Source organism: Protopterus annectens, chromosome 1.part1 (assembly GCF_019279795.1).
Source record: "Protopterus annectens isolate FY-2018-M chromosome 1.part1, PAN1.0, whole genome shotgun sequence".
Classification (NCBI taxonomy): domain Eukaryota; kingdom Metazoa; phylum Chordata; order Ceratodontiformes; family Protopteridae; genus Protopterus; species Protopterus annectens.
In genome coordinates, this window is record NC_056726.1 from 1,206,668,640 (window position 1) to 1,206,695,066 (window position 26,427).

Genomic DNA, 26,427 nt, shown 5'->3' on the forward strand with positions numbered 1-26,427 from the left:
TCAATCAGAAGCTCAGTACTCAGTAAGCAGGATAATTCTCATTGCTCCGTACTGGTCTCACCAAGTTTGGTTCCCCTTCCTTTGGCCTCATCTTCAGGAGAAGCCTTGGACTGTGGACCCAGTGCCAGATCTGCTGACTCATATGTCAGGGGAGCTTCATCCTTCTCTCCACACCGTAAAATTGACAGCTTGGCTGCGCCACTTCCCAATTTAGTCAGGCTTCACAATTTCACTCCTACAGTTAGATATATCTTAATGTCCTCGCATAAAGCTTCCACTAGAAAACTATATTCTAGCAAATGGAAAATGTTTTCCTTTTGGGCTCAAAACAGGAACATTGATCCCTTTTCTGCACCTATCCATTCTATTTTGGAATTTGTGGCGGAACTGTTCCAACAAGGTTCAGCTGCAGCAACCATCAGGGTTCAACTCGCTGCAATGTCAAATTTTCACATTGGCGATTCTACTTCCAACTTAATGTCACATAGGTTGTGTAGAGCCTTCTTAAACGGTGCCTCCTTATTAAGACCTCCCTTTAAGGAACCCCTTTCTGCTTGGGATTTAAATTTTGTTCTGTCTCATCACATGTTACCACCTTTTGAACCCTCATCATCTTCAGACCTCAAGTTCCTTTCCTGAAAGACCTTGTTTCTAGTGGCTGTAACTTCTGCTAGAAGAGTATCAGAGTTGCAAGCTCTTTCTGTTAAACAGCCATATTTGATTTTTCATAAGGATAGTGTATCATTAAGAACTAATCCATCCTTTCTACCCAAAGTCTCTTCTCCAAACAACATAAACCAATCTGTAGAGCTTCCAGTGTTCTTTCCTAATCATAGCAACAAGGCAGAGTACAAATTACATCAACTAGACGTGCATAGACAACTCAGATTCTATTTGCATAGGACCAAAGACTTCAGAAAATCTGACCAATTATTCGTATCCTTCTCCGATGCGAAAAAGGGTAGCTCATTTTCTAAAACTACTCTTTCCAATTGGCTTTCTAATTGCATTACATTCATCTAGACCTCAAATCACAGAGATTTACCTTTCAAAGTGAAGGCTCATTCCACTAGAGCAATGGCTACGTCATCTGCCTTTCAAGCCAGAATTCCCATGGATAATATTTGTGCAGCAGCTACTTGTACTACTCCACATACTTTTATCACTCATTACAAAGTGGATTTGCCCTCCTGGGACAGGGGCTCCTTTAGTTCCACTGTGCTTAAAGATGTACTCCCGTGAGCCACCCAGGGTAAAGGTGCTAGGGACGCTGTCCCATCATTGTAAGAATGAAGGCGAGATAGGATGACATAACATAAAGAAGTTGTGTACTCACCATAACGTTCCATGTTTGTTGTCCATCTCGCCGTTCATTCTTATGAACCCTCCCTCCTTCCCCCTGCCAAAGACTTCTTGTGGATCTGGTAGATGTTTTTAACTACCTTCAGGAGTTATTTGTCTCAGTTTGTTTATCCTTCTAGTAGGTAAAATATAGATTTGGATATATGTATATATTTGTATATATGTATATAGTGTACATATCATTCAGTAGTAGCAGCAAACAAGATCTGGGGAATTACACCACTGCATTGTAGGATACCTTCTTGCCATGAGCCAGGTTTGAGACTTTCAGCTATGTATTCGGCCGAGTCGGAGCCGAGAATCTGCTCCGAACCCATCATTGTAAGAATGAACGGCGAGATGGACAACAAACATGGAACGTTATGGTGAGTACGTAACTTCTTTTTTGTGTAAAGCAGAATGCAAGCTGCCTCCGTTGTTATGCAACTCAGTTGATGCTAGTGTTTTACTTCAAAATATATGCAGTTGCTGTACAAAATGAATGCCTTGCCTTATGCCGATGTGTTAACATCTAAGGCTGCCAATAATCATACTGACTTAGTGTGTCCTTTAACCACTACAACCCTGTAGTGTGAGATTACAGAAAAATCAGTAACATTAACAATAACAAATAATAAAGCATACAAATAATAAATGTTATTAATAATATTAATAAATATTAGTCAGACACCCCCAGTAAAGGTCAGTATTCCTTCGCGATGTAATGACTATCACACAACTAAGTCTAGCCTGTCTTCTCTTAATTCTTTATAACTCCACAAGTTATCACTCTAGCAATATCCCTAAACTTAGTAGCACAACACTATATTATGCACTCTCATATACAGACACCGCACATTATAATAATATCTGACCACAATTGTTCAAGAACTACATAACAGACCAGTTCAGAACTAAACACATATGCTCTCATTCCTACTCCAAAAAACACAATACTTTCTCACACTCATCACCAAACTCCAACATCTGTATCACCAGGCTCACCATAAGTGGGGACATCCACCCCAACCCAGGCCCAAATTCACCCTGTCCAACACAAACTGCTCCAGCGCAAATGTCAGAACATAACACCCCCACTATCTTCATCCCTGGGTAAATCAATGACAGCAGCAAAACAAACCATCTTTTAATGCTAAATATTAATATTAGAAGTATCAAAAATAAAATACTTGAACTCCAGGCCACAATAGCACACTACTCCCCAGACATAGTTGCTTTAACAGAAACCTGGCTAAATAAAAACAGAGCTAACTCAGAAGATGTTCTTCGTGTTTCACTGTTGCAGTCATTGCATTTGGGATATCTGCTTTGCAGTAGCCCTCAGTCGGCCTGATTAACAAAGTCTTGGGTCCTGCTTCGGTTGCTGTCCCTTCTTCCATGACGTCACGTCGTCAGGGGTATAAATCATGCAGCCGACGCCATTACATCAGTCTTTCTTGCCGTGCGGTGCCCGAAGCAGAAGCAGTTTGCAAGTGCCGGTCGGCCTACTCCCGAAAATTTCGTTTTCAAGTTTCAGAACCGAAGTCTTCAACTAAAGCTAAGTACCCCGTTGGGGAAACTTTTTCTTGCTCCTTACCGATGTCAGTAAAAGTTAATAATTGCATTACTTGTGGAAAGCAAATACCTCATAAAGATTTTCATTCGTACTGTATTCCTTGGCTAGACCCTGACCACGACGTACCTTGCTGTCGGTTTTGTGCTTTATTTAATCAGCGCACTATCCGTCGGTATATTTTCGCTTCTAAATATTTCGGTTCTCGGTTTAATTATCTAGAAATATCGTCGGTTAGCCATCCGACTACTGGGATTCCGAAAAAATGCAAAGATAAAGACAGGCCGCCGAGGTCCAAAACTTCCGACGACACTTCTCCTAAGCCAGTCGCCAGTTCGCCGGTACTCAGTGAGGTGCTTTCACAGCCCCTGATACCAGCTACGATTCGCAGGCCTCTACTGAGACCCATTCGGAGTCCGGTATGCTGCGAGATGCTTCAACTACGGAACCCACAGATGTCTCTACCTTGGATGGGTTCGGAGTTGCTGTGCAGGCACCGGCTTCTAAGGGTGCATTCAAGCCTACGGACTTGCATATTAAATCGACGCTTCCTTCTTCACTTAGGCCTAAATCTCGCATCATGCCTAAAATAAACGATGAAGAAGAAACCAAAAAGGTGCACGCAAGGCTAGTGCTCGGCTAAGAAACAGCAACCAATGACAAAAAAAGCCAGCACAGCGTGGAATCCACAAAAAAATTTTATTTGAAATTCGATGATAGGAGGAAAAAACCCACTATCAAAAAATCCAAACCGGTTTTGGCTAAACACAGCCTTCTTCAGTGGATCAAGCAATTATAAATTACAACCAAAAACTCAGTATAAATAGTATGATTTAAATAAGGCGTGCAACAATCATTGGTCCTTCAAAATTGGTCATTAAGACCAGGTGGAAATAAAGCTCCAAGTTTAATCATCCATTTTCTTTCTTTGACATTTAGCAATTCATGCCAACCTGCCTTATCCCTACATCGACCCTTAATGCAATCAATAACAATAAATGAAAATGAAGCTGTATGATGTTTAAGAACATGTCTGTAAAGAGCATTGTTTTGACGTCTATTTTTTATATCACTAAGATGTTCCCCAATTCTCAGACGTAATGTCCTAGAGGTTTGTCCAACATAGAATGAATAACAAGTACATACGGCAAGATAGATAACCACTCACTACTACAATTGGCCCAAAAATTAATATCAAAAATCTCAGGGGTGTTTCGGCTGGTGAATTCACTAGTCTTTGGCACCCTAATGCAATATGAACAATGACCACATGGCATAGAATCAATGATCGGTCCACCAGTTAAAGAAAATTGAGTAGGGTCCTTAACATCCGAAACCACCCTTTTATAATGACTAAACATTGAACCTAATGTTTGTCCTCTTTTATAAGAGAACAAACATTTGTCTCTCAAGAAAGGATGTAATCTGTCCTCTGCCATCAAAATATTCCAATGTCTATTGATTATATTCATAAAACCCCTGGTATTATGTCCATAAGTTGTAACAAAACGTAATGGTTCAGGAGAATGATCATGACTTTTAACTTTATAACTTAGTAAATCCAATCTATTTTGTGTGGTGGCCCAGTTTTTGGCAAAACTAATAGTACCTGGACGATAACCTCTCTCTTTAAATCTACGAACCAGATCTTCTTTAATGGTATTAAAAGCTGAATCATTGGAACAAATCCTCCTAGCCCTGAGAAATTGGGATTTTGGGATATTCCGGATGATATGTTGTGGGTGGAAGCTGGAAGCATGTAAAAGGGAATTGAACCCAGGAAATTTCCTATATAAAACTGTGGATAAAGTATCATCATGATTCCTGATAACCTCCACATCAAGGAAAATCATCCTAGAAATATGATAATTTACCTTGAATTCAATTCCCCAAATATTATCATTAAGATAATCAATAAACAATAAACTCTAAGATAAACCTCATCAGCCTTCCACACCAACCAACAATCATCCAGATATCGGCGCCAAATGTCCATCTCACACATATAGATGTTATGTTTATGATCATAAATCATAACCTCTTCGATGTAAGCCATAAATAAGTCAGCGTAAATGGGTGCGAAAGACGCACCCATCGCTGTACCTTTAATCTCCAAAAAGCACTGTTTCTGAAAATAAAAAACATTACTAATCAGTACATATTCGGCTAAACAAACCAAAAAGGTATTGAATCCGGGTGAATAAAGACCGGATCGAGACAACCAATAATCCAAGGCCTGCAGACCAGCCCAATGTGGAATATTGGTATAGAGAGAGGTTACGTCCAGAGTACATAATAACCAATGTGGCTCAAGTTGTGTATCATTAATAATGTCCAAAAACTGAGTAGTGTCTTGAATCCTAGACCTAATAAACGGCAAAAGGGGTTTCAAAAAATGTGTCAGATATTCAGATAAAGGTTCAGTCAGGGACCCACGTCCCGAGACGATAGGTCTTCCAGGCGGATTTAGGGCATCTTTATGTATTTTTGGCAGTAGATAAAAATACTGTTGTTTTGGTGAAGAAACAATCAATTGTTGCCTCACAGACTCGGTAATAATACCCTCCTCTACTGCCTTAGACAAAAAGGACTCAATATCATGTTGGAAACGATGGGTAGGGTCCAAGGGCATGGCACTATAATAAGTTTTATCCATTAATTGCCTCATAGCCTCATTATCATATTTGGCCTTATCCTGGACTACTACCGCACCACCTTTGTCCGTCTGGGTGATAACCAAATTCTTATTATTCTTGAGTTCTTCCACACACCTCACTTCATCTTTAGATAGATTGTTATATAATACAGAATAATCTTTCAAATAACAATGTAAATCCTTCAACACATTCATTTGAAACACCCCCACCAAATGTGTCATAGGTGGGACAAAAGATGACTTTTTAAATTTAAACCCATCAGTAGAAATGGATTTCTTGTCGGCATAAAACAATTTTAAATTTAACAAACGACAGAAATCCACCACATCTTTGGCCATAGAATGTTTTGAGACAAAAAAAACAGGGACAAAGTTTGTTCCTTTATTAAGTACTTTAATTTGTTGGTTATTTAAAATCACAGTAGAAATATTGTGAACATTAGAAGTACCAGTTAACATTTTGTCATAAGTTTGAGAAGGGTCTCTAAGCCATCTTTGGCTATCTCCCTTCCTGTGTTTCTCTCCCCCCCCCCCCCCCCGTCTGATTCTAGACTCAAAGGGTGAGACAAATTTTTCTTTTTGGGCAAAGGAGAAATGTCCGAGTGGTTTCCCTCCCCTTCTCTATGAGAGGAAGTATCCTCCCCTGATGTACCACTAGAGGATTCAAAACTCTTTTTCAATATAGATTTTGGTCTCTTTCTCTTAGGGGTTGAGACCCTCTTATTAGGTAATTTGAAGTTCACACTTTTTGTAGTTTCGAAGGGCTTCCCTCTCTCATAATCACCTAAGTCCCTGTAATATTTTTTAAGCTTTTTTTCTTTCAAACTTTGTTCTAATTTATAAAGATCAGTAGTAAGTTGTTTAACACAAGAAGAAAAAGAACTACAGGTTTCATATTTGCTAGCCTCGGAACACAAATTCTCAAGTTCTTGACTCCCTACTTGAACAATACGTTCATAATAATTCGCCAACGCATCCAGAAACTTAGAAGATGCTAAATGTTGGATCTCTGTCCATTCCAGCAGAAGTTGTTCATCAGTATTGAATACCAGTGGTTGTATCTTAACCCTGAAACCACGAGGAGTAATATGCTTACATTGATAAGCCTTAAAAAGGTGTAGATGCCAAACATTAGTACGAAGGGACCTCATGCTTTTACCTACCCTATTAAAAAATGACTCACATGAAGTATCTAAGTCTAAGTCAACCCCATTGGACATATCATCCCTACCCAAGACATTTAAACCAAAAATGGTTAAGTCATCTTTATCAGATTGGTGTAATAAAGACTGAAGATTTGCTTGAACGAAGTCCGTTTTTGCTCATTGTCGTAGTTTTGATTATTTTTTAAACCATCTTTATCAGATGTCAAACCCTTAACCAAGGGGTGAAAGAGCCATTTTGGGTTTCAAAACTTCTATATAAACAAAAAAATATATTTTTGAATATAGAAACAACTATATTCAAATCAATATCTACATATAGACAAAAAAACAAAAAACTCCAATAGATGAACAGCTAAGATACCCTATATTGCTAACCAAATATACTAATAATATTTAATGACCAAAAAAGCCATAAAAATAAATATATATGATACATATAACACATATAAATATATGCAATATATATAACACATATAATGAAGGACTGTGTCTCAAAGTGAAAACACAAAAAATATAAATATATATATAAACATGTGGCACTATATAAAATGCTCCAGGCAAACATACAATATACAGTCCTTGTGAAGAAAAATTATATCCCACAATACTGCGTATGTCCCCAGTGATTCAAATTAGCACTTCTGGACTCAACCTGGCCTAAGCCTCATACAAACAATGACCAAAAATCATATATTTTGAATCCCAAATCACATCACACTACTAAATATACAATTCAGGAGGGCTCCCACAAATATGTAGCAAAGACTAATAAAATTTGAAATAAGCTGATGTTAATAATGCCAGGCAACCATACCATGAACAGTCATTGTGGAAATGAAACCACTATACCGCGTATGTGCCCAATAAATCAACAAGATATAATAATCCTGAATAATATAACCAATATTGAAATCAATACACTTATTGAAAAAATCCAGAACAAGCCCTCTCTCTTGAATATCAAATGTGCATAGATATACATCAAATTTCTGTATATCTAAATGTGAATTAGAAGTGTCCACCATGTATAATTATATTTCACTATAATGACACAGCCTCAAAAAACAAGTATATAGTAACAAAGGGCATAGCTGCACATCAAAAGGAGAAAATTCCAACAAAAATCCCCCCAAAAAAGGCCTCCATTTAACTAGGGAAGCTGACCAAAACAAGAAAACTAAATGTATATATATATAATATATGTCATTCAGCATAATTCCACTTAAAAAAGTGAAAAAAAGTAATAAATGGCCCAGATATCCGAGCCTTGATCCAGATAATGTTATTGCAAATTAACAATGTAACAAATATGAGTAGGCCCAGACCAAAACTTCATGAGACTATCAAACAAAATAGGAAAAACTCTGAAATCAAAATACTAAGTCATATAGCAAATAAAGACTCGATTCTGTCAATATTAATGGTGAATAACATGATGTCCAAAGTCCAAGATGTAATGTTAAATAGGCGAATCCACATTTGTTATAATGCCGCTCTGACGAGATGTATATATAACGCACAAAGTATGATAATCTGTCCCGAACCACAAAGTTATGACATCGAACACATACAGTGCAGAACCAATCCACCACTGTTGTAGTGCGACTCAGACGAAATGAATATATGAAACACAAAAAATAATGATCTGTCCCGAACCACAAAAATATAACATCATACGCATGAAGCGTGAATTAGTCCATAAAGTCAGAAAACGCCAAATCAAATAATGAAAAGCCCAAGAAAACCAAATATGTCCAGTGGTAATCCAAAAGGTTGAACACCAACCTCCATGAAAAAAACATATTGCATATTAAATCGACGCTTCCTTCTTCACTTAGGCCTAAATCTCGAACCATGCCTAAAATAAACGATGCCCAGACCGCATGCTCAGGCCTCTATGCCTAAAAAACAAATGATAAGAATGGCTGAAGATCTAATAACTCTAATCAGAGGAAGCCAACCCCCCCCCCCCCCCCCTTCTAAGAGGCCTAGGACTGAAGTTGTTTATGAATCTTCTGACCAGGATTCTGTTTTTTCTGATTCTTCTGATGATCTGGATTTGCCCTTATCTACTTATGAGGATTCTGATGCAGCGGACTCTATTCCCTCTGCTTCCCCTCCAGAGGATTTTTTTTTTTTTGGTGAAACCTTACATTCTCTAAGGGTGCATTTCTACTGGGAAAGCCAGGGTTTTTCTGGTTCAAAAAAGAGGCTTAGGGATTTCTTACTCCTGCCTTAGCATTTAGCTATTCCTCCTGTACTGGACATTGTTGATGATGCCTTTTCGGAATCTAGTTTGGCCCCTGATTCCTTGCCTCCTGCTCCCAGAAAACCTGACAGATATTACAGGGTCCCTGAGTCGCACAAGTTCCTTTTTAAAAATCCTATTACAGATCCAGAGACTATTTCACAGGGGGCCAAGGGCATTAAGGCTTCTACTGCTAAAAATCCTACCTCTTCTGATAGAGATTCCAGGGTGCTAGATAGATGAGGTAAAAAGGTTTACACTTCTGCAACCTTGACTATTAGGGCTTTAAACTGCCAGTTTCTTATGTTAAAGTATCAGCAACATGTTATTGGATTGCTTAAACAGAAAATGATGTTGATTCCTGACTGTGTGGAAAATAAAGAATTACAGGATTTAATGCATTCTGCTGAACAGGTTGGAAAACATACTTTGCAATGTGGTTTTGATTCATTAGAGGCCTCTTGCAGGGCTGCTGTTACTGGATCTGTGCTCAGAAGGCATGCTTGGCTTAAGGAGCAATCTTTGTCTGATCATGTTAAAGCTAAATTGCTGGATGCTCCCTTAAATCAGGACCGCCTCTTTGGCAACAAGGCTAAGGAAATTCTTAAAAAGATGGAAGATAAAGCTAAATATATGCAAACTGTTAAAGATTTCTTACAAGTACAGCCTCCTAGATTTAGTAGGCACTGGCCCTCTAAGAATTGGTCCTTTCCAGCCCCTTCTAGGTCTTCTCAAGCCAAACCCAGACACAGCAGAAACCCCAGGTTTCAGTCCCAGGGAACACACAAGAATAAGCAGTGGGAGGTTTCCACACCCAAATCAGGGAGTAGTAAGACTCCCCTCTATGGAAAACTGTCTCAATGACTTACTTTTAAAATTTCCAAGCACTTCCCACCTGAATGCACCTTTAGGCAAAACATTGGTCTGCATGCCAAAAACTGGGAACTCATTACCCTGGACAAATGGGTTTTAATTATAGTGTCCCAAGGATACAGATTTCATTTCCACACCCTACCAACACCAAGTGGATGGCCAGATCTACCCCCAAATCAGTGGACAGAGGCCCAAAATCAAGTACTCTGTCTTTTAGGCACGGGGGCTATTCAGTTGGTACCAGAAGAGGAAAAGGGACAAGGTTTCTATTCAAGACTTTTCCTGGTACCCAGAAAAGGCAATACATGGCGTCCTATCCTGGACCTTTCTACTCTAAATGCCTTTCTGGTGATTCCAAAATTCAAGGTGCTGACTCTTCACCAGCTGCTTCCTGTGTTAGGCAAAGATGCATGGCTGGCAACACTAGACTTAAAGGAAGCATACCTGCACATCCCTATCAGGGAGTCTTGCAGAAGATACCTATGCTTCAAAGAAGGCTACCAGTTCTCTGCACTGCCCTTTGGCTTATCTACTGCACCCAGGGTATTCACAAAGTGCCTAGCTCCAGTCATTGCATTTTGCAGGCAAAGAAATATTCAAATATACCCATACCTGGACAATTGTCTAATTCAGGCAGAAAGCCAGGACATACTTTTGAATCATCTGGCCTTTGTTCAAAGGGTATTGACTTGTCTTGGGTACACAATAAACGAAAAGAAATCACACCTGGTACCCTGTCAACAAATTATATTCCTGGAAGCAAGCTTGAATACAACTTCCCAGATGGCTTTCCTCACGCCAGAGAAACAGATTCTTTTGACAACCTACTTCAAACAAGTGGCCACAAAAGCCCAATTATCTGCAAGGCAAATACTGTAAGCCTTGGGGTTCATGGGCTCCTGCATTTTTCTAATTCCATATGCAAGACTGCATATGAGGAAACTGCAGTGGTATCTCAAAAGACTATGGTGTCAACATTCACAGGATCTAGAAGCAATGATTCCTATCATACCTTGCCTACGCCTAGAGTTCCTTTGATGGGCAGAGGCCTGCCACCAAAACAAGGGACTACCATTCACAGTACCCCCTGCCGACCAAACCTTGACAACAGACTCATCAGACTATGCATGGGGTGCTCACCTGGATGGGAAGTGCATTCAAGGCAAATGGAACCCAACTCAAATGTACCTACACATAAATCAGAAGGAAATGTTAGATGTACAGAATGCTCTGACAGCCTTCAAGGACCACATTCTTCCAGGACAACTAATGGTAAAGACGGACAATACCACGGTCATGTGGTACATAAACAAGCAGAAAGGTACCCATTCTTACCCCCCCCTCTGCAGACTAGCCATGGCATTGTGGAACACAGCCTTGAGCTACCAAGTGAATCTACAAGCTCAATTCCTGCCAGGAAAACTAAATACACTGGCAGATGGACTAAGCAGAAACCTTATGCACCCACATGAGTGGAAACTGGAAACAAGGATTTTCAACATGTTGACAAGCAAATGGGGGAGCCCAGATATAGACCTGTTTGCCTCCCCCAGAACCATCATTTGGAAACATTTTGCACAAGGATTCCCCACAAACTAGCTTGGAAAGTGGACGCTCTATCCTTCAGCTGGAAAAACCTATTAGTTTATGCCTTTCCTCCTCTGCTGCTGCTCTTCAAAGTACTACTAAAGATCAAACAGGACAAGCCAAAGACTATCTTAATTGCACCAGACTGGCCACGACAACACTGATACCCCCTCCTGCAAAGTGTGTCACGCTTGGCCCCATGGCACCTGCCTCAGACTCCTTCCCTGTTGTCTCAGCAGGAGAACCAGATTCTGCACCCTCAGCTGCAAACCCTGAACCTAGCAGCCTGGCTAATTACCTAATCTCTCCTTTACCACCCCTCAGCAAGTCAGTGATGGATATCATTTTAGAGGCTAGGAGGCCTAGTACTAGAAAATCTTATGCTGCAAAATGGAAAAGATTTTGTACCTGGAACCAATCTCAAGGGATGAGTGCAGCATTGCCCAATTTACCTCAGATTTTACAATATTTGACTGAGATGCTTCATAAGGGCCTGTCCTTTTCCTCCATCAAAATCCAAGCTTCAGCCATTTTAGCTCATTATAACACAGAGCCTCCCCTCTTCTCTCACCCACTGCTCAAGCAGTTCCTCAGAGGGGCCAAAAACTTAAGGCCACCCAGGAGGGCGCCTACACCTGCTTGGGACCTTATCTTTGTCTTCTAGAAACTCGCTCATCTTCCTTTCGAGCCAGCTGCTACTGTAGATTTAAAATTCCTTTCCTAGAAAACAGCTTTCCTTTTAGCAATCACTTCTGCAAGACGGGTATCTGAATTACAGGCCCTTATGGCAGTGGACCCTTTCATCATCTTTCATGCGGACAGGGTGTCCCTCAGAACAAATCCCTCCTTCATGCCCAAGGTGGTATCCAGTGTGGCTCTTAATCAGTCCATTCATTTGCCTACCTTCTTTCCTAACCCTCAGGTCATAGGGGAACGGATACTGCACTCCTTAGATGTGCACAGACAACTTAGATTCTACTTGGACAGGATTAAATCTCAAAGGAAATCTGAACAGCTGCTGGTGGCATTTGCTGCAGGGACAGAGGGGAAAGCTATTTCAAAGCAAACTATTTCAAAATAGATAGGCCACTGCATTCATTTCTGCTATAAGCACCATGGTAAACCTATCCCACAGGGCATCAGACCCCATTCAACCAGGGCTGCATCTACCTCTACAGCCTTTCTCAGGGGCGTCCCTACAAGGGACATCCTAGAAGCTGCTACTTGGAGTTCTGTACATACTTTCACCAAGCATTATCATTTGCCATTTTTCTTTAAATCCAGAGATGGTTTTGCCTCTGCAGTCTTGCAGGGCCTTATAGCTGGTCCTAATTCTATCTAAATTCCTCCACCCAACCTTAGCTTTGGGAATCTACCCAAATGTAATGACTGCAACAGTGAAACACGAAGAACATAGTACAGTCATGTACACTTACCATAAATGTAGATGTTCAAGTGTATTCACTGTTGCAGTCCTGGTTACCCTCCCGCCAGCCCCCCTTTCTTCTTTTGGCTATACCTCTACTCTCACTTACTATGCTGAAAAAGCTTTTTGGTGTATTTGCTTTTTTGTTGGAGGTATATCCTTGTATTATAGATTTAATTGCTTCCCATTAGGGGGCACCTGACATCTGGGGCAAGAAATACTGATGTAATGGCGTCGGTTGCATGTTTTATACCACTGACAACCTGACGTCATGGAAGAAGGGACAGCAACCGACGCAGGACCCAAGACTTTGTTAATCAGGCCGACTGAGGGCTACTGCAAAGCAGATAACCCAAATGTAATGACTGCAACAGTGAATACACTCGAACATCTACATTTATGGTAAGTGTACACAACTGTACTTTCTCCCTACCGGCTACAATATCATTAGACAAGACAGGTCACTTTGTGAAGGGGGTGGAACTGCCTTACTGTACAAGTCCAACTTAACTGTACCTCACTTACCAAACTCCTACCCCTCCCCCAATAATTGGGACATACTTATCTCACAACTTCAACTTCACCCTAAAAAGGTCATCACCACAATTGTGATCTGTATTCCACCTGGTAATACACCTGCTAGCCTTGAAGACTTCTTATCCTGGTGTTCTTCCACATACTCACAAGAAACCCTCATTCTGGGGGATTTCAACCTAGATTAGTTCACCTGTATATCAGAAACACCGAGTAATCTAATACATCTCCATGGCTACCAGCAGCTAGTCCAAAATCCAACTAGATGTGATAAAAAAATCTAAAAGGGAAGCCATCCTTGACTGGGTGCTGACTAACAACCCCACATTGTACCCCCACACAGGCAGTCTCCCAGACACCTTAAATGGCCATAACATAATATACCTTAAAAGTAGTAGAACAAGCATATGCAAAACCACTAACTACAAATCCACTAGAAACACAAAAAAATTCTCTCCTGAGGTCCTCAATACTTTACTATGTAACTGTGACTGGACTCCCCTAAAAACCCTCCCACTTGACCAGGCTGTAGCATATTTCAACAAAACATTTCTACAACTCCTACACACTGTCGCTCCATTGCGCAAAATCAAGGTTAGAACCTCTACAAACCCCTGGCTCAGTAAAGAAACCAAACAAATCCTCAAGTCCAGAGACACTGCCTGGCTTTACTATCAAAAAACCAAAGTAACACAAAGTCTAAATAAGTACCAAGAACTGCGCAACCATGCAAAAAAATGCATTAGGCTGAACAAAAAAATCCTACTACACGACATTACAAACTAAATACCAGCACAACCCCCAAAAATTTGGAAAAATATAAACCAGCTACTAAAATCCACCCAATACCCCCAAGCCAACCACCCCTGACACTAAAGTTCCCATCGAAACACAGTTCAACTCCCACTTTGTGAACTTAATTCTATCCTTAGTATCACAGGACAATTCCAAACTCACTATTCTCCCCAACACAAATAACACTAATACAAGCTTTACCCTCAAAACAGTTTCCACTATTTCAGTCAAAAGCATGCTCTTCAAACTAAAAGCCTCATCTACAGCAGCCAACCTACTCCCCAGCTATTTCTTGAAACTCGCACCAGATGCTATTGCTATCCCAATCTCCACTCTCATAAACAGATCAGTTGTTGAAAACTATGTGCCCAAACTCTGGAAAATATCCTATGTTACACCCATACATAAAGGCAGGACCTCCACTGAACTTAATAACTACAGACCCATTGCTTTACTCTTCCCCCCCTGGCCAAAATCCTAGAAAAATGCATCCATACCCAGATGCTAAAATATCTCCTAGACAGCAACATCTTGTCATTTACTCAACATGGTTTCAGACCTGGCCATAGTACCACTACAGCCCTCTTCTGCTTCACAGACACAGTAAACCATCTCAAAAACAAAGGCCTGCAGGTGTCAACTCTTTTTTTGGATATGTCCAAAGCATTTGACACAGTCTCGCTCTACATCCTGCTAAACAAACTAAACCAATATCACCTATCAAATTCCACTCTTAACCTGGTTCCAAAGCTACATCCTGCTAAACAAACTAAACCAATATCACCTATCAAATTCCACTCTTAACCTGGTTCCAAAGCTCCTTAACTGACAGGTACCAAGCTGTGAAATGGGAAAATTCTCTCTCTCCTCAGCTGCCCATAACTATAGGAGTCCCACAGGGTTCAATCTTAGGGCCACTACTATTTACAATCTTCACAAATGACCTCCATACCTCCACACAGCATGCATCTATCATTCAGTATGCAGATGATACTACCTTAATCTGTGTTGCACAAAACATTCCCACCCTCCTGCAAACAACTCAACTAGCATTCTCTGACGTTGAAAACTACCTTACCAAAGCTTAACTTATCCTCAATCCAAAGAAAACTCAGCTTATGATTATAACCAGTTCTAACAAAAACGCTGATAACAGTCAATTCACTATCTACTCCACAAATGCTACTCCAGTCGCTCCAGTTGCACAGGCTAAGCTATTGGGAATAACCATAGACTCCCACCTAAAATTAGATAGTCATCTCAACTTAACTGTTAAAAAAGTACATGCCAAACTGGGATCACTCTACCGTATCAAACCATTTCTTAACAACAACACAAGATCAGCCATTACTCGCTCCCAACTTCTATCCACCCTACTCTATGCATCTCCCATTCTGACTAATCTCAACAAAACTGAACTAAGCAAAATGGAAGCCTGCTATAACAGAACTGCCCGCTTTGCTGCAAATTGCTCATATAGAACTCATCGCTGTACTGCTTTGAGACAGCTCCACTGGCTTGAACTGCCCAACCTCCTACCCTACAATTAGATCTGCCTCTGTCATTCTATCTATTACCTCCCCGATAAGTGTCCTCCCTTCAAAAACCTAGCACAGCATCACTCACCCAAAAGGCCTCTTAGATCATCAAGCAAACTGCTACTAGAAGTAACCAACAGCTACAATAGTTTTGGAGACACATTATATAGTAGTTCAGTGGCTATAAAATGGAACTCTCTCCCACTAGCATACAAAACACATCGTCCAAAGCCTCCTTTAAAAACCTCATTAGGCAACATCTCAAGCAAAGCTGGCAGTGCCATGACTTCCCCCCGGCTAGTTAAAGGTTGTTGTTGTTGTGTCTTTCGGCTTTTCCCGGTTAGGGGTCGCCACAGCAGAACTCCGGTCCGCTAATGATTGGCAGTAGAGTTTTACGTGCTGGCTTGCAGGGGCCTAACGCACAACCTTCAACAAAGGAACGCCCGTTCACGCATGTCGCCACACAGAAGACGCTCTAACTGAGAATCGAATGGGCAACGTCTAACTGTGAGGCGACAACGCTACCGCAGCACCGCCACTGCAGTAGGCTAGTTAAAGGTACACATACTAAACCTAGAGTACTTGATAATAGTTTTCACTCTTACTCACAAACACTGGCTAGTGTACAATGTATGTACTGTACATGTGCACTACTTATGTATTCTACCTGTGTTCCAAATTTCAGGTGTACACAACAAATCTATTAATTACCTTTATTTTTAAATTAATATTTTCTTGTTTGTTCTCTCCACTGTAACTGTTGATGTGCAGCATACCACTGTAAAAACTGTTGTAATTTGTGTGTATACATGTCTAAATATCTAAATGTACCTGTACTTTTTCTATGCGGAGCTTTTCTCCCCAGGCCTCTGCTGAAAAAGGGCCTTTTCGGCTCAGTCAGACACCCCCAGTTAACAAATGTAAAATAAATAAAATAAAATAAATAAATATATGTCTCACAATGCCTTTAGTTTAGTGTTCAGATACATAGCGTGGGGTGTACCCACTGCCACTCTAGGGCAGAATGGTGAGTCCTCAGTACAGTTATGAATCTTGGTTATACGAAAGATTGTAGAATTAATAGTATTTTCAATCATAAAAAATATATAAAGAAGATGTTACATCGTATAGCTTTAGTAGGCCATTGAAAAACATATCAGTTCTTCTCTAGTTAATATTAAAATCATTCTTCAACACATGAACTTAAATACATAATACTGTTTAAATTTGCAAACATTTTCCCTGTGTTATTAGTGGTGTCCATAATTAATAGTCCTCTGCCTCTGTCAGACTTCATCAAACAAGTGGACCTATTATGTACCAAACCGGTTAATTTCTTCTTCAAGTCAAATTGTAGTAGTGGTGAAAAGGTTTATCTTTGAAGGTCTTTAATATACCAGATTCACACTCTGTTAAAAAAAAAATAATGGCAGGGTGAAAAGGAGAGCTGAACACATTGTTTTCTAAGCAATGCTTAAGGAATCTAACCAGATTCGTTGTTATTATTAAAAATTAATTCCAAATTCAACTTTTTTGTAAAAAGACACACTGCAGTGTGAATGTCTACAAAGTCTTCATATGAGCAGTATGCTTGCATGTGAACCCACATTTAAAAATATATGCTGCTGTTCATTAATAGATTAGTACTAGGCTAACTGCCCTTGTAGGCCATTTTAAACCTAGCCAATTACCCCATGTGAGAATCAAACCCTGCACCTTGTGCTTGTAAGGTAAACACCTTAACCATTATGCCAACCTCCCACCCCTCTCTAATTACCAGATGGCTCTAATAAAATATTTTATTTTATTTTTCTATGAAAAAGTGCGGTAGTGCCTGCAATATGTTCAGTTGTTTTGTGTTGCCTCATTCCCGACCCTAGCTCCATCCCGTCATTGAGCGCTCATGGTGGTGACCCCATTGATCAGAATGGGATGTTTATGCTGATGGTTTCCACTGCTGGAGATAATTTGATTAACCAATTGCTCCAATCAGCATATTGGTGAAAACTCCAAAGGGTCATTAAAGTGGAATGTTATTAGATTTGACATGCTGTACTGCAGGACTTGAGTTAAAAAAAATGGGGGGTCATTTAGCAGAGAATCTATGATTGTCATCATGGGGAACATCCATGTGGTATCCTTTTCATGAATCATATTCCCTCCTGTCTCTTTCTAATTTCTTTTGTTTCCTACTCTTAGTGTTGTTACATTGAGAGTCCATGTTTTGGAAAATGTCTAGGTATTGCTAACACTGAGATTCAAGCAATAAATCCCAAGTTTCTTTAAAGGTACCTTGCAGTGGCTTTCCATGGTTAGAAGTATTTATTGTTTTTCCAGCTTAGTGGAATTCCATTAAGGGTACCTTGCAGTGACTGACCATAAAAGTATTCTGTGTATTTCCAGCCTATTAGAATTCCATTAATGGTACTTTCAGTGACTTACTATAGAGAAAAATATTCACTATTTTCCAGCTTGCTGGTATTCCATTTGAGGTGCCTTGCAGTGAATGACCATAGACAGAAGTATGCTATTTGCAATATACAAACTACAGTGCATTCCAGAACCATTCTTGAATGCCAGTGCATATAGCTATGCATGTTTTTATGTGGAAAACAAAATGTAGCTAAAAATATATGTATAAAACAGCTAAATTTCCTCTCACACCCACTGTCCTTTCCCTTGCTTCCCTACTTCCATTACTGTGACACTAGGGATGCCCAGTTCCTTACTACTAAGTCCTTAGGACACTGGGGCAGGTCCATAAATCAACTATTGCTCAGTATCAGAAATAATAAAAAATGTTTTCTCACATAAACTACAGTTGTGAGTCAGAATCTACAGGTGTGAGTCAGAATAATAGCAACATTCAAGAAAATTATACCATTTCTCAGACACTGTGTATATATTTCATTTACTCACAAGTCTAAATGTAATGGCTCTGAGAATACCCAGTTTATCACCCCCGCCCAGTGTCATATTTTATGAGGCTATACATTGTTGTCCATTCTGTAAGCATTCTATAAGTTTAATTTATGGAAAATAGTCTTCCTTGTGTTTTATATACCTTGAAGTAAATTAAAAATGTCATTTGTGATATCCCACTGCCACTTCACTGTCATTGAGGAGGGTACCCATATCTTAAGTAACAAAACTCCCATCCTAAAGCACTTTAGTAGCAGATTCCACCTCTGCGTGCTCCTGAAGTACAGTAATGTATTGTGTTTTAAACAGCAAGTCATAGTTGTTGGAAAATAATCATTTTCCATCCAGTGCAATTTATTAAGTGGATACTGTTACTTTTGGCAATATTCAATGTTTTGACTACAGATTTGCAAAATAAATATTGCCTCAGACTTTTCTATGAATACATAATTTACCATTATTCAGGGTTAAGCTAGATGGTTTAGTATTTCTAAGTTTTTTATAGTGTTATTTTAACTCTTTCTTGACATTTTGTTTTCAGCCCTCTGCACATATACCATCAAACCCCTCCTCACCCTATTTACCGTTTCATTTTCTAGTGTCAGGCCAGCTAGACTGAGAGTCGGGCTGAGGTAAGCCATCATTTCTGGTTTGCACCGAGTTATATTTTTAATGCCATACCCCTTTGGCCTGCACAATGTCTAACATGTAATGCCATCAGTGCTTATTTTTGGCCTTAGACGAACCGCTGGTGCATTCCTACTTACTTTTACATCCGAGCTAAAGCACAGGATGTTCACTGTGGATCGTAGCAATGCTGATAACCTATTCCATCCCTCAGTATAGCTGAAGCAGCAAAATGCCACTTATTACTATATATGGCCAGTGTCTAAGGGTAAGTTCTTACTAATCAAACCGACTCACAGTGAGGGCTCCATCTGTCTATGCCGCAGAGTCAGTGTATTTTTGTTGTTGTTGTTGTTACAGGTTGAGAATTTTTTTAACTTTGTGTCCATGCAACATTATTGTCCAAAAAATGTGTCAGTCTTCAAATCTGAAATTGCCATTATTTTTCTTAATAAAGTTGAGTTGTAAAAAGACTCTTAAAATATGTAAAAAATGTAGACCAAAACAAAGATAGAAGCAAGTGCTGAAAACAATAACTTAAACCAAAAAGGAAACTCAGCAATAAAGGATGCCCAATTCAGCAACGGAAAAACAGTTTATTGAGGTTATAAGTAAAATAACGAACCACACTTCGTCAAATAGACTTCAGCAGATGCAAAACAGTAAAGTCACGTAAATGCTGTAATAAATACCCATCCCAATTACAAACCACTAATCACAAACAATTCAGTAGAGTGAAAAACAACTCCCTTTTTCAAATTAAAAGAACAACACCATTATTAAATCATATTGTGTGTAGAAACCTATCTTGTGTTCTCCATAATCTACACACATGAAATACTGAAAAACATAGTAGACATAGTGACATTGTAAACCTATATGAATCAGTGTGAATTTAAAACTGCTAAAAAAATCTTAAAAATTAAAAGATAAGTAACAGAGAGTAAGAAGGCTGAACATTTAAATTGTTAACTTCTGGTGACCAAAAGATTAAAAAAATATATATATATATATATATATATATATATATATATATATATATATATATATATATATATATATATATATATATATATATATATATATATATATATATATATATATATATATATATATATATATATATATATATATATATATATATATATATATATATATATATATATATATATATATATATATATATACATAGATATATATAAATATATATATATATATATATATATACATAGATATATATAAATATATATATATATATATATATATATATATATATAGATATAGATATAGATATATATAGATATGTATGTATATAACACTTACAAAACGTTATAAAAATAAATACAAGAAAAGGTTTTTCATAGCCTTGCAGCTGTCAGTTTTAAAACAGGCGCTAGGGAGATAATATCATTTAAGCATGGGGGTGTATTGACCTCTAATAAAGTCTGCCAATAAACCTCCCTATACTCTATCCTAGTCTCCCAAAGCCCTTCCCTCAGGTCCTTTGCTATTTCTTCTACTACAAAAAAGGATAAGTTTGCCCCAACACATGTGAGAGTATGTTTGTATAAAACAATTCGTGGACTTTTAGTACGTATGTCGTTCGTGTGTTTGTAGATCCTTCTCCTCAGTTTCCTCTCCATTTTACCTGTATAGAAGGCAGTACATTTGTTGAATAGGGACATGTAAACCAGGCCACTCGAATCACAGGTACTACGAACCTAACTAGTTAAATACATGTCCCTAGCCAAAAGAAACACTGCATCTTATTAATAATCTACCTACACAGAGGGCAGGCACCACATTTGAACATTCCTATTTTTCTAAAGTTTCCACTTGCTTGATGTGGTCGCTCCAAATAATCCTTAACATTGGGACTCCCTACTATAAAATGATTTTAAAAGGGATATCAGAATTACGCCCCAAATCCGAAAGATGGGAAAACTTATACCATTCTTTCTCCATGATATCTCTAACAACTTGTGAATCCCCATTAAATTCAGTGACAAACACTCTTCCAAACTCTACATCAATTTTTTCTTTATCATACAAATCTGGACCCCCATCTACAGAACTTTCCACCATGGCGTCCACCCCCAATATGGGTTTAAACCTACTCAACTCTTTTCTCTAAAATTTTGTTGTACACCTTCTCAGCAATGTATCTAGGATAGCCCCTTTCCAAGAACATCTTTTTAAAATTTTACCCTCTTCATCAAAGTCCTGGTCAGAGGAACACACCCTACATATATGGACAAACTGCCCTTTCACAATCCCAATATTTTTATGATAAGGGTGGGAACTAGTGAAATGAAGTAAACAGTTCGAATAAGTATGTTTCCTAAATATTCTAGATTTAAACCCTTGTTCATGTAGGGAACAGGTGGTGGAGGAGACCCTGGAGAGGTGGAGATATGCTCTAGAGAGAAAAGGAATGAAGGTCAGCAGGACTAAGACAGAATATATATGTGTGAATGAGAGGAAGGATAGAGGAATGGTGAGGATGTAGGGAGTAGAGGTGGTGAAGGTGGATGAGTTTAAATACTTGGGATCAATAGTTCAGAGTAATGGTGAGTGTGGAAGAGAGGTGAAGAAGAGAGTACAGGCAGGATGGAGTGGGTGGAGAAGAGTGTCAGGAGTGATTTGTGACAGACAAGTACCAGTAAGAGTGAAAGGGAAGGTCTACAAGAGGGTAGTGAGAACCGCTATGTTATATGGTTTGGAGACAGTGGCATTGACAAAAAGGCAGGAGTCAGAGCTGGACGTGGCAGAGTTAAAGATGTTAAGATTTGCACTGGGTGTGACGAGGGTGGACAGGATTAGGAATAAGTATATTAGAGAGTCAGCCCAGGTTGGAAGGTTTGGAGACAAAAGCCAGAGAGGCAAGTTTATGTTGGTTTGGACATGTGTTGAGGAGGGATGCAGAGTTTATTGGGAAAAAGATGCTAAGGATGAAGCTGCCAGGTAACAGGAAAAGAGGAAGGCCTAAGATAGGGTTTATGGATGTGTTGAGAGAGGACATGCAGGTGGTTGGTGTAACAGAGCAAGATGCAGAGGACAGGAAGAAATGGAAACACATGATCCGCTGTGGCGACCCCTAACAGGAGCAGCCGAAAGAAGAAGAAACCCTTGTTCATGTTTCTGTATAGTAACGTCCAAATAGTTCACCAAATGACAATCATAATGATGGGTGAACCGTAAAAAGGAAGTGGTACTTGATATATAATCCAAAAATTTGTTTAAATTATCTTCCGATTCTACCCAAAAAATTATGATGTCATCCAAAAATCTTTTGTATAGGGTCCAACAGTTTTCGTACTTAGAATTAACGATGTACAGATGCTCCCAGACCATAAGAATCATATTAGCATAAACGGGGGGCACAGTGCCCCCATGGCTACCCCACTTGTTTGATGAAAAAATTCCCCTTCAAAAAAATATAAAATTATTTTTCAAAACTAGTTCAGTAAGGGTCAAGTTGTGGTGCACATCTTCCTGAGGAAGTTGGCCAAACACACACAAGCTTCCTCATACCAGTTTAAACCTTCTAAATGGGGGATACAACTAAATAAATCAATAATATCTATTTTCACAAAATGTAATTGTTCACGTTATTGTTGCTGTTTTACACATATCAAAAGGTCCCATGAATCTTTAATACATTCTAGTCCCCAAGGGAATTTTCTTCAATTTCACATCTAAAAACTTGGCTAATGGGGCCGTAACTGATCCTTCGGCTGAAACTTTCGGCCTCAAAGTGGGACTTGATATACTCTTATGTACCTTTGGGATCCCGAAAATTGCTGGTTCCCTCGGATTGTCATTGTGCAAAGTAGCAAAAGTTTGTTGATCAATAAAACCCTCTAAAAGCAAATCTTTTAAAGTAATATATGTATTTCTGTAAGCAACATTAACCTCATTAAGAGAAACTCCAGTGTATCTCTCAGTGTCTGCAAGTAATTCCATCATTTTAACCTCGTTGTCTATCTTATTCATTAACACTGTTCCCCCACCCTTGTCAGGCTTCATAACCCTGACCATTTTATTCCTTTTTAAATCTTCATTAACTTTCCTTTCATTTAAAGTCATATTGGGGAAAACTTTGTTCCCTAGAACACCTTTTCTTAATTCATTTTCAACAAGGGTTTCAAAATTGTTTAACTGAGACTTGATATAGTAAAATACGCTTGTTCTTGTTTGCAGCATATTTAGAGTGAACACCAAATGTATTAAATTCATTTCTGAATTTACCAAAGTTGAGTATGAATGCCATTGCTGACCAGACACTCCTCCTGGGTGCCCCCTGAAAAGGGACTGTGTGTCTAGTAGACCTACCCATTTAACAAGTATCATTTATTAGTAGTAGAGAGTTCCTCCTGGGTGGCCCCTGAAAAGGGAGTGTGTCTAATGGGTCTACTCAATTAACAAGTATCATTTATTAGCAGTAGAAAGTAGTGCAAATTCATAGAAATATACTGCATTCTAAGAAAAGATGGTAGCTGTGTGGTGGTTACTGAAAAAAAGATTATTTGCTGAATGAACTCTTAGTAATGGTAGCATCGGAGGATGTAGCATGGAGTATAGATAGGGTTTCCTGGTCTGTAGGCAGCTTTTTTAACAGTTCATGTCCATTGGGTAATTTTTGATTTCCTATGGTTTGTTTGCATCTTTGTAGTTCCTTACAGATGCTGTGTTCTTGCTTCACTAATAGTATTATTCCTTAATTGTTTCTGCAGTAAATATTCATTGTTTTCATGTGTTTTTTTTAATATATAGCTGGTAGAAGAGAAATCAATTCTGGCAGAACAGTTGCAGGCTGAAACCGAGCTGTTTGCTGAAGCAGAAGAGATGCGTGCCCGGTTAGCTTCAAAGAAGCAAGAGCTGGAAGAAATTCTTCATGATTTAGAGTCCAGAGTTGAGGAGGAGGAAGAGAGGAACCAGCAACTCCAGAATGAAAAGAAGAAAATGCAGCAGCATGTTCAGGTGAGTTACATGTTAACAAGTTGAACATAAAGGAGTAGAATTATAATCTGTTTTTCTGCATAACTCAATTACCATAACAACAGTGGTGTAGAAAATGCTCTATATTGCAGTTAAGTTAGCAGGCATCATCTGTCTTCATTGCTCCTTCAAGGGGTCATCCCAGGTATTAAGTTTACTTGTGAAGATTTTCTGTGTGCCATAGTAGCAATCCTTTGTATTGCATTCTGCCATTTGTATTTTAGGTGTTCTGCACTGACTGCAGTGAATGTTGAGTTTGGCCCTTATTTCATTTCATTTCATTTGGTGTTAAATCACTTAGGTCATGGTTTCTTGCACATCATCACACTGAGCTTTCTTTAAACTAGTGGGAAGATACTGATTTAGGTAACAAAAATATTTGATCTTCCCATCTTAAAAAAAAAAAAAAATATATATATATATATATATATATATATATATATATATATATATACTTTGTGCCAAATATCAAAAATGAACATTTTTAAGAGTAGTTGATAATCTCATAATTATGTTAATTATATGGAAGCAGTGCTGACACTACCAGCACAATCACACATTCTGTTCTTTCACAGCTGAATTCTGTCAGATCCACAAAAATCACTGACCAGTTTCTCTGGTCCGGTGGTGTATAGGGATGAAACCCTGACTGTAGTCCAAATGACCGGTGTTTACTTAGTGACATAGTCATCTGAGAGACCAGGTAGTGGTGGCTGGGTGTGTCGTGCATCTGGAGTGGCTGCATTGACTTGTGCTGTGTTGGCCATGGACCTTTTATTGAGCCAGGGAGCAAGAGATATGTGTGGTAGCACATATGGCTCCTGTCCTGACCAGGGAGCTCTAGCATATCTGTAGAGGGAAGAGTTGGTCACTGTAGAAGACCACCAACCTGACCCACTCGCTGCCACCTGACTCTGATTGCTAGGGGAATGGTTGGGCCAATAGTGCTGCCTGATCAAGAATGAATGGACCACATGCCTCTTGCTTAATCCAGAGATGCCTGGCTTCCACCTATGTCGAACAAATGTGCCATTTGGGATGTAGGTTGTAGAGTCATCAGGCAGGGTCTATAGGATGTGGTGAGTGGGATAGGGGGTATGAAGTCAATAGACAGGTTTGCCTGATGCCATTGTAAAAACAAGGGTTAAAAGCTATAGATAATTTTTATTGAGCTACTTGAGCCTGGCTTGTATTAGACTGAACACATACAGAGAGGCTCACCTCACCATTTTGGAAATGTTGCCTTAAACTATATAATTTGTGCATGAAGAAAGCTAAAGGAGGAAAGTCATGTCCATTCATAGAAGAGCTGTTTGTGTAAGCAAATGAAAAACACCTGTAGCAAGGAATGGCAACAGAGTGGCAGTCTAATTTATAACACCTTTAGTACAGCATAGCATAGTTGTTATGACAGTACTTAGTGTAGGTAAAGGGATTGCACCTTTTACTTCTTCTAAAGTGCTGTTTTTTTTTTCAGAAATCTTTGCATGGAATTTTAAACATCATCTTCTGCACTGGTTTGCAGTTAAAACTTGTATTTTGCTGCTCTGTTTTTTTTAACATTTCAGATTAAATTATGTAAATCGTAATAAATACGTAGAGTACCACTTGTTACTGAAAGCACTTTATTTTTTGGTTTGCATGTCGCAGCAGTGGTTTTGCATTTTACTGTGAACTTATGAGTGAAGTGAGTGCTTGCTTTCCTGCATTAGAATGGGGTACTGCATTTGGAGTAGTGTTCTAAGAGCAGTTACCATTCTGCTGCATTTTAGGCTTTTATGAATTCAGCATAGGCAGTAGGGTGTCCATCTATTAAGTGCTAAGACTGTTGTGCTTGTTTTGTGCATAAAAACAATGAAGAAGCACTTTTTGTTACTGCAAACCTCAAGTCTGGTTAAGGGGTTGTGTGAGCCTGTGTAAGTAAAGTGTTAGTACTTTTGCTTGAAACTAATCTTATGCTTGGTAGTGATCTACTGTTGTCTTTGTACCTTTGTGATTCAGAAGGAATACCTCTTTCATAACCCATCACTGTATTACACTAAAAAGCCTAAACTGGTTAGAACTACACATTAACTAACATATACACAGCTTCTTACCACCTATAAAATTAACCAGCATCCGTCTGCTATACCATTCTACA

General features: G+C 39.0%; 1 protein-coding gene across 4 annotated transcripts in view; it reads left to right on the forward strand.

Moving 5' to 3' along the window:
* The window catches only part of LOC122809252 (myosin-10-like), a 3,714,157-nt gene that overhangs the window by 2,520,242 nt on the left and 1,167,488 nt on the right, over window positions 1-26,427 (forward strand). For all 4 annotated transcript variants that reach the window (XM_044080584.1, XM_044080595.1, XM_044080606.1 and 1 more), the window contains one exon: window positions 24,063-24,269. In XM_044080584.1, coding sequence (XP_043936519.1) covers window positions 24,063-24,269 — 207 coding nt within the window. The remainder of the gene's footprint in view (window positions 1-24,062; window positions 24,270-26,427) is intronic.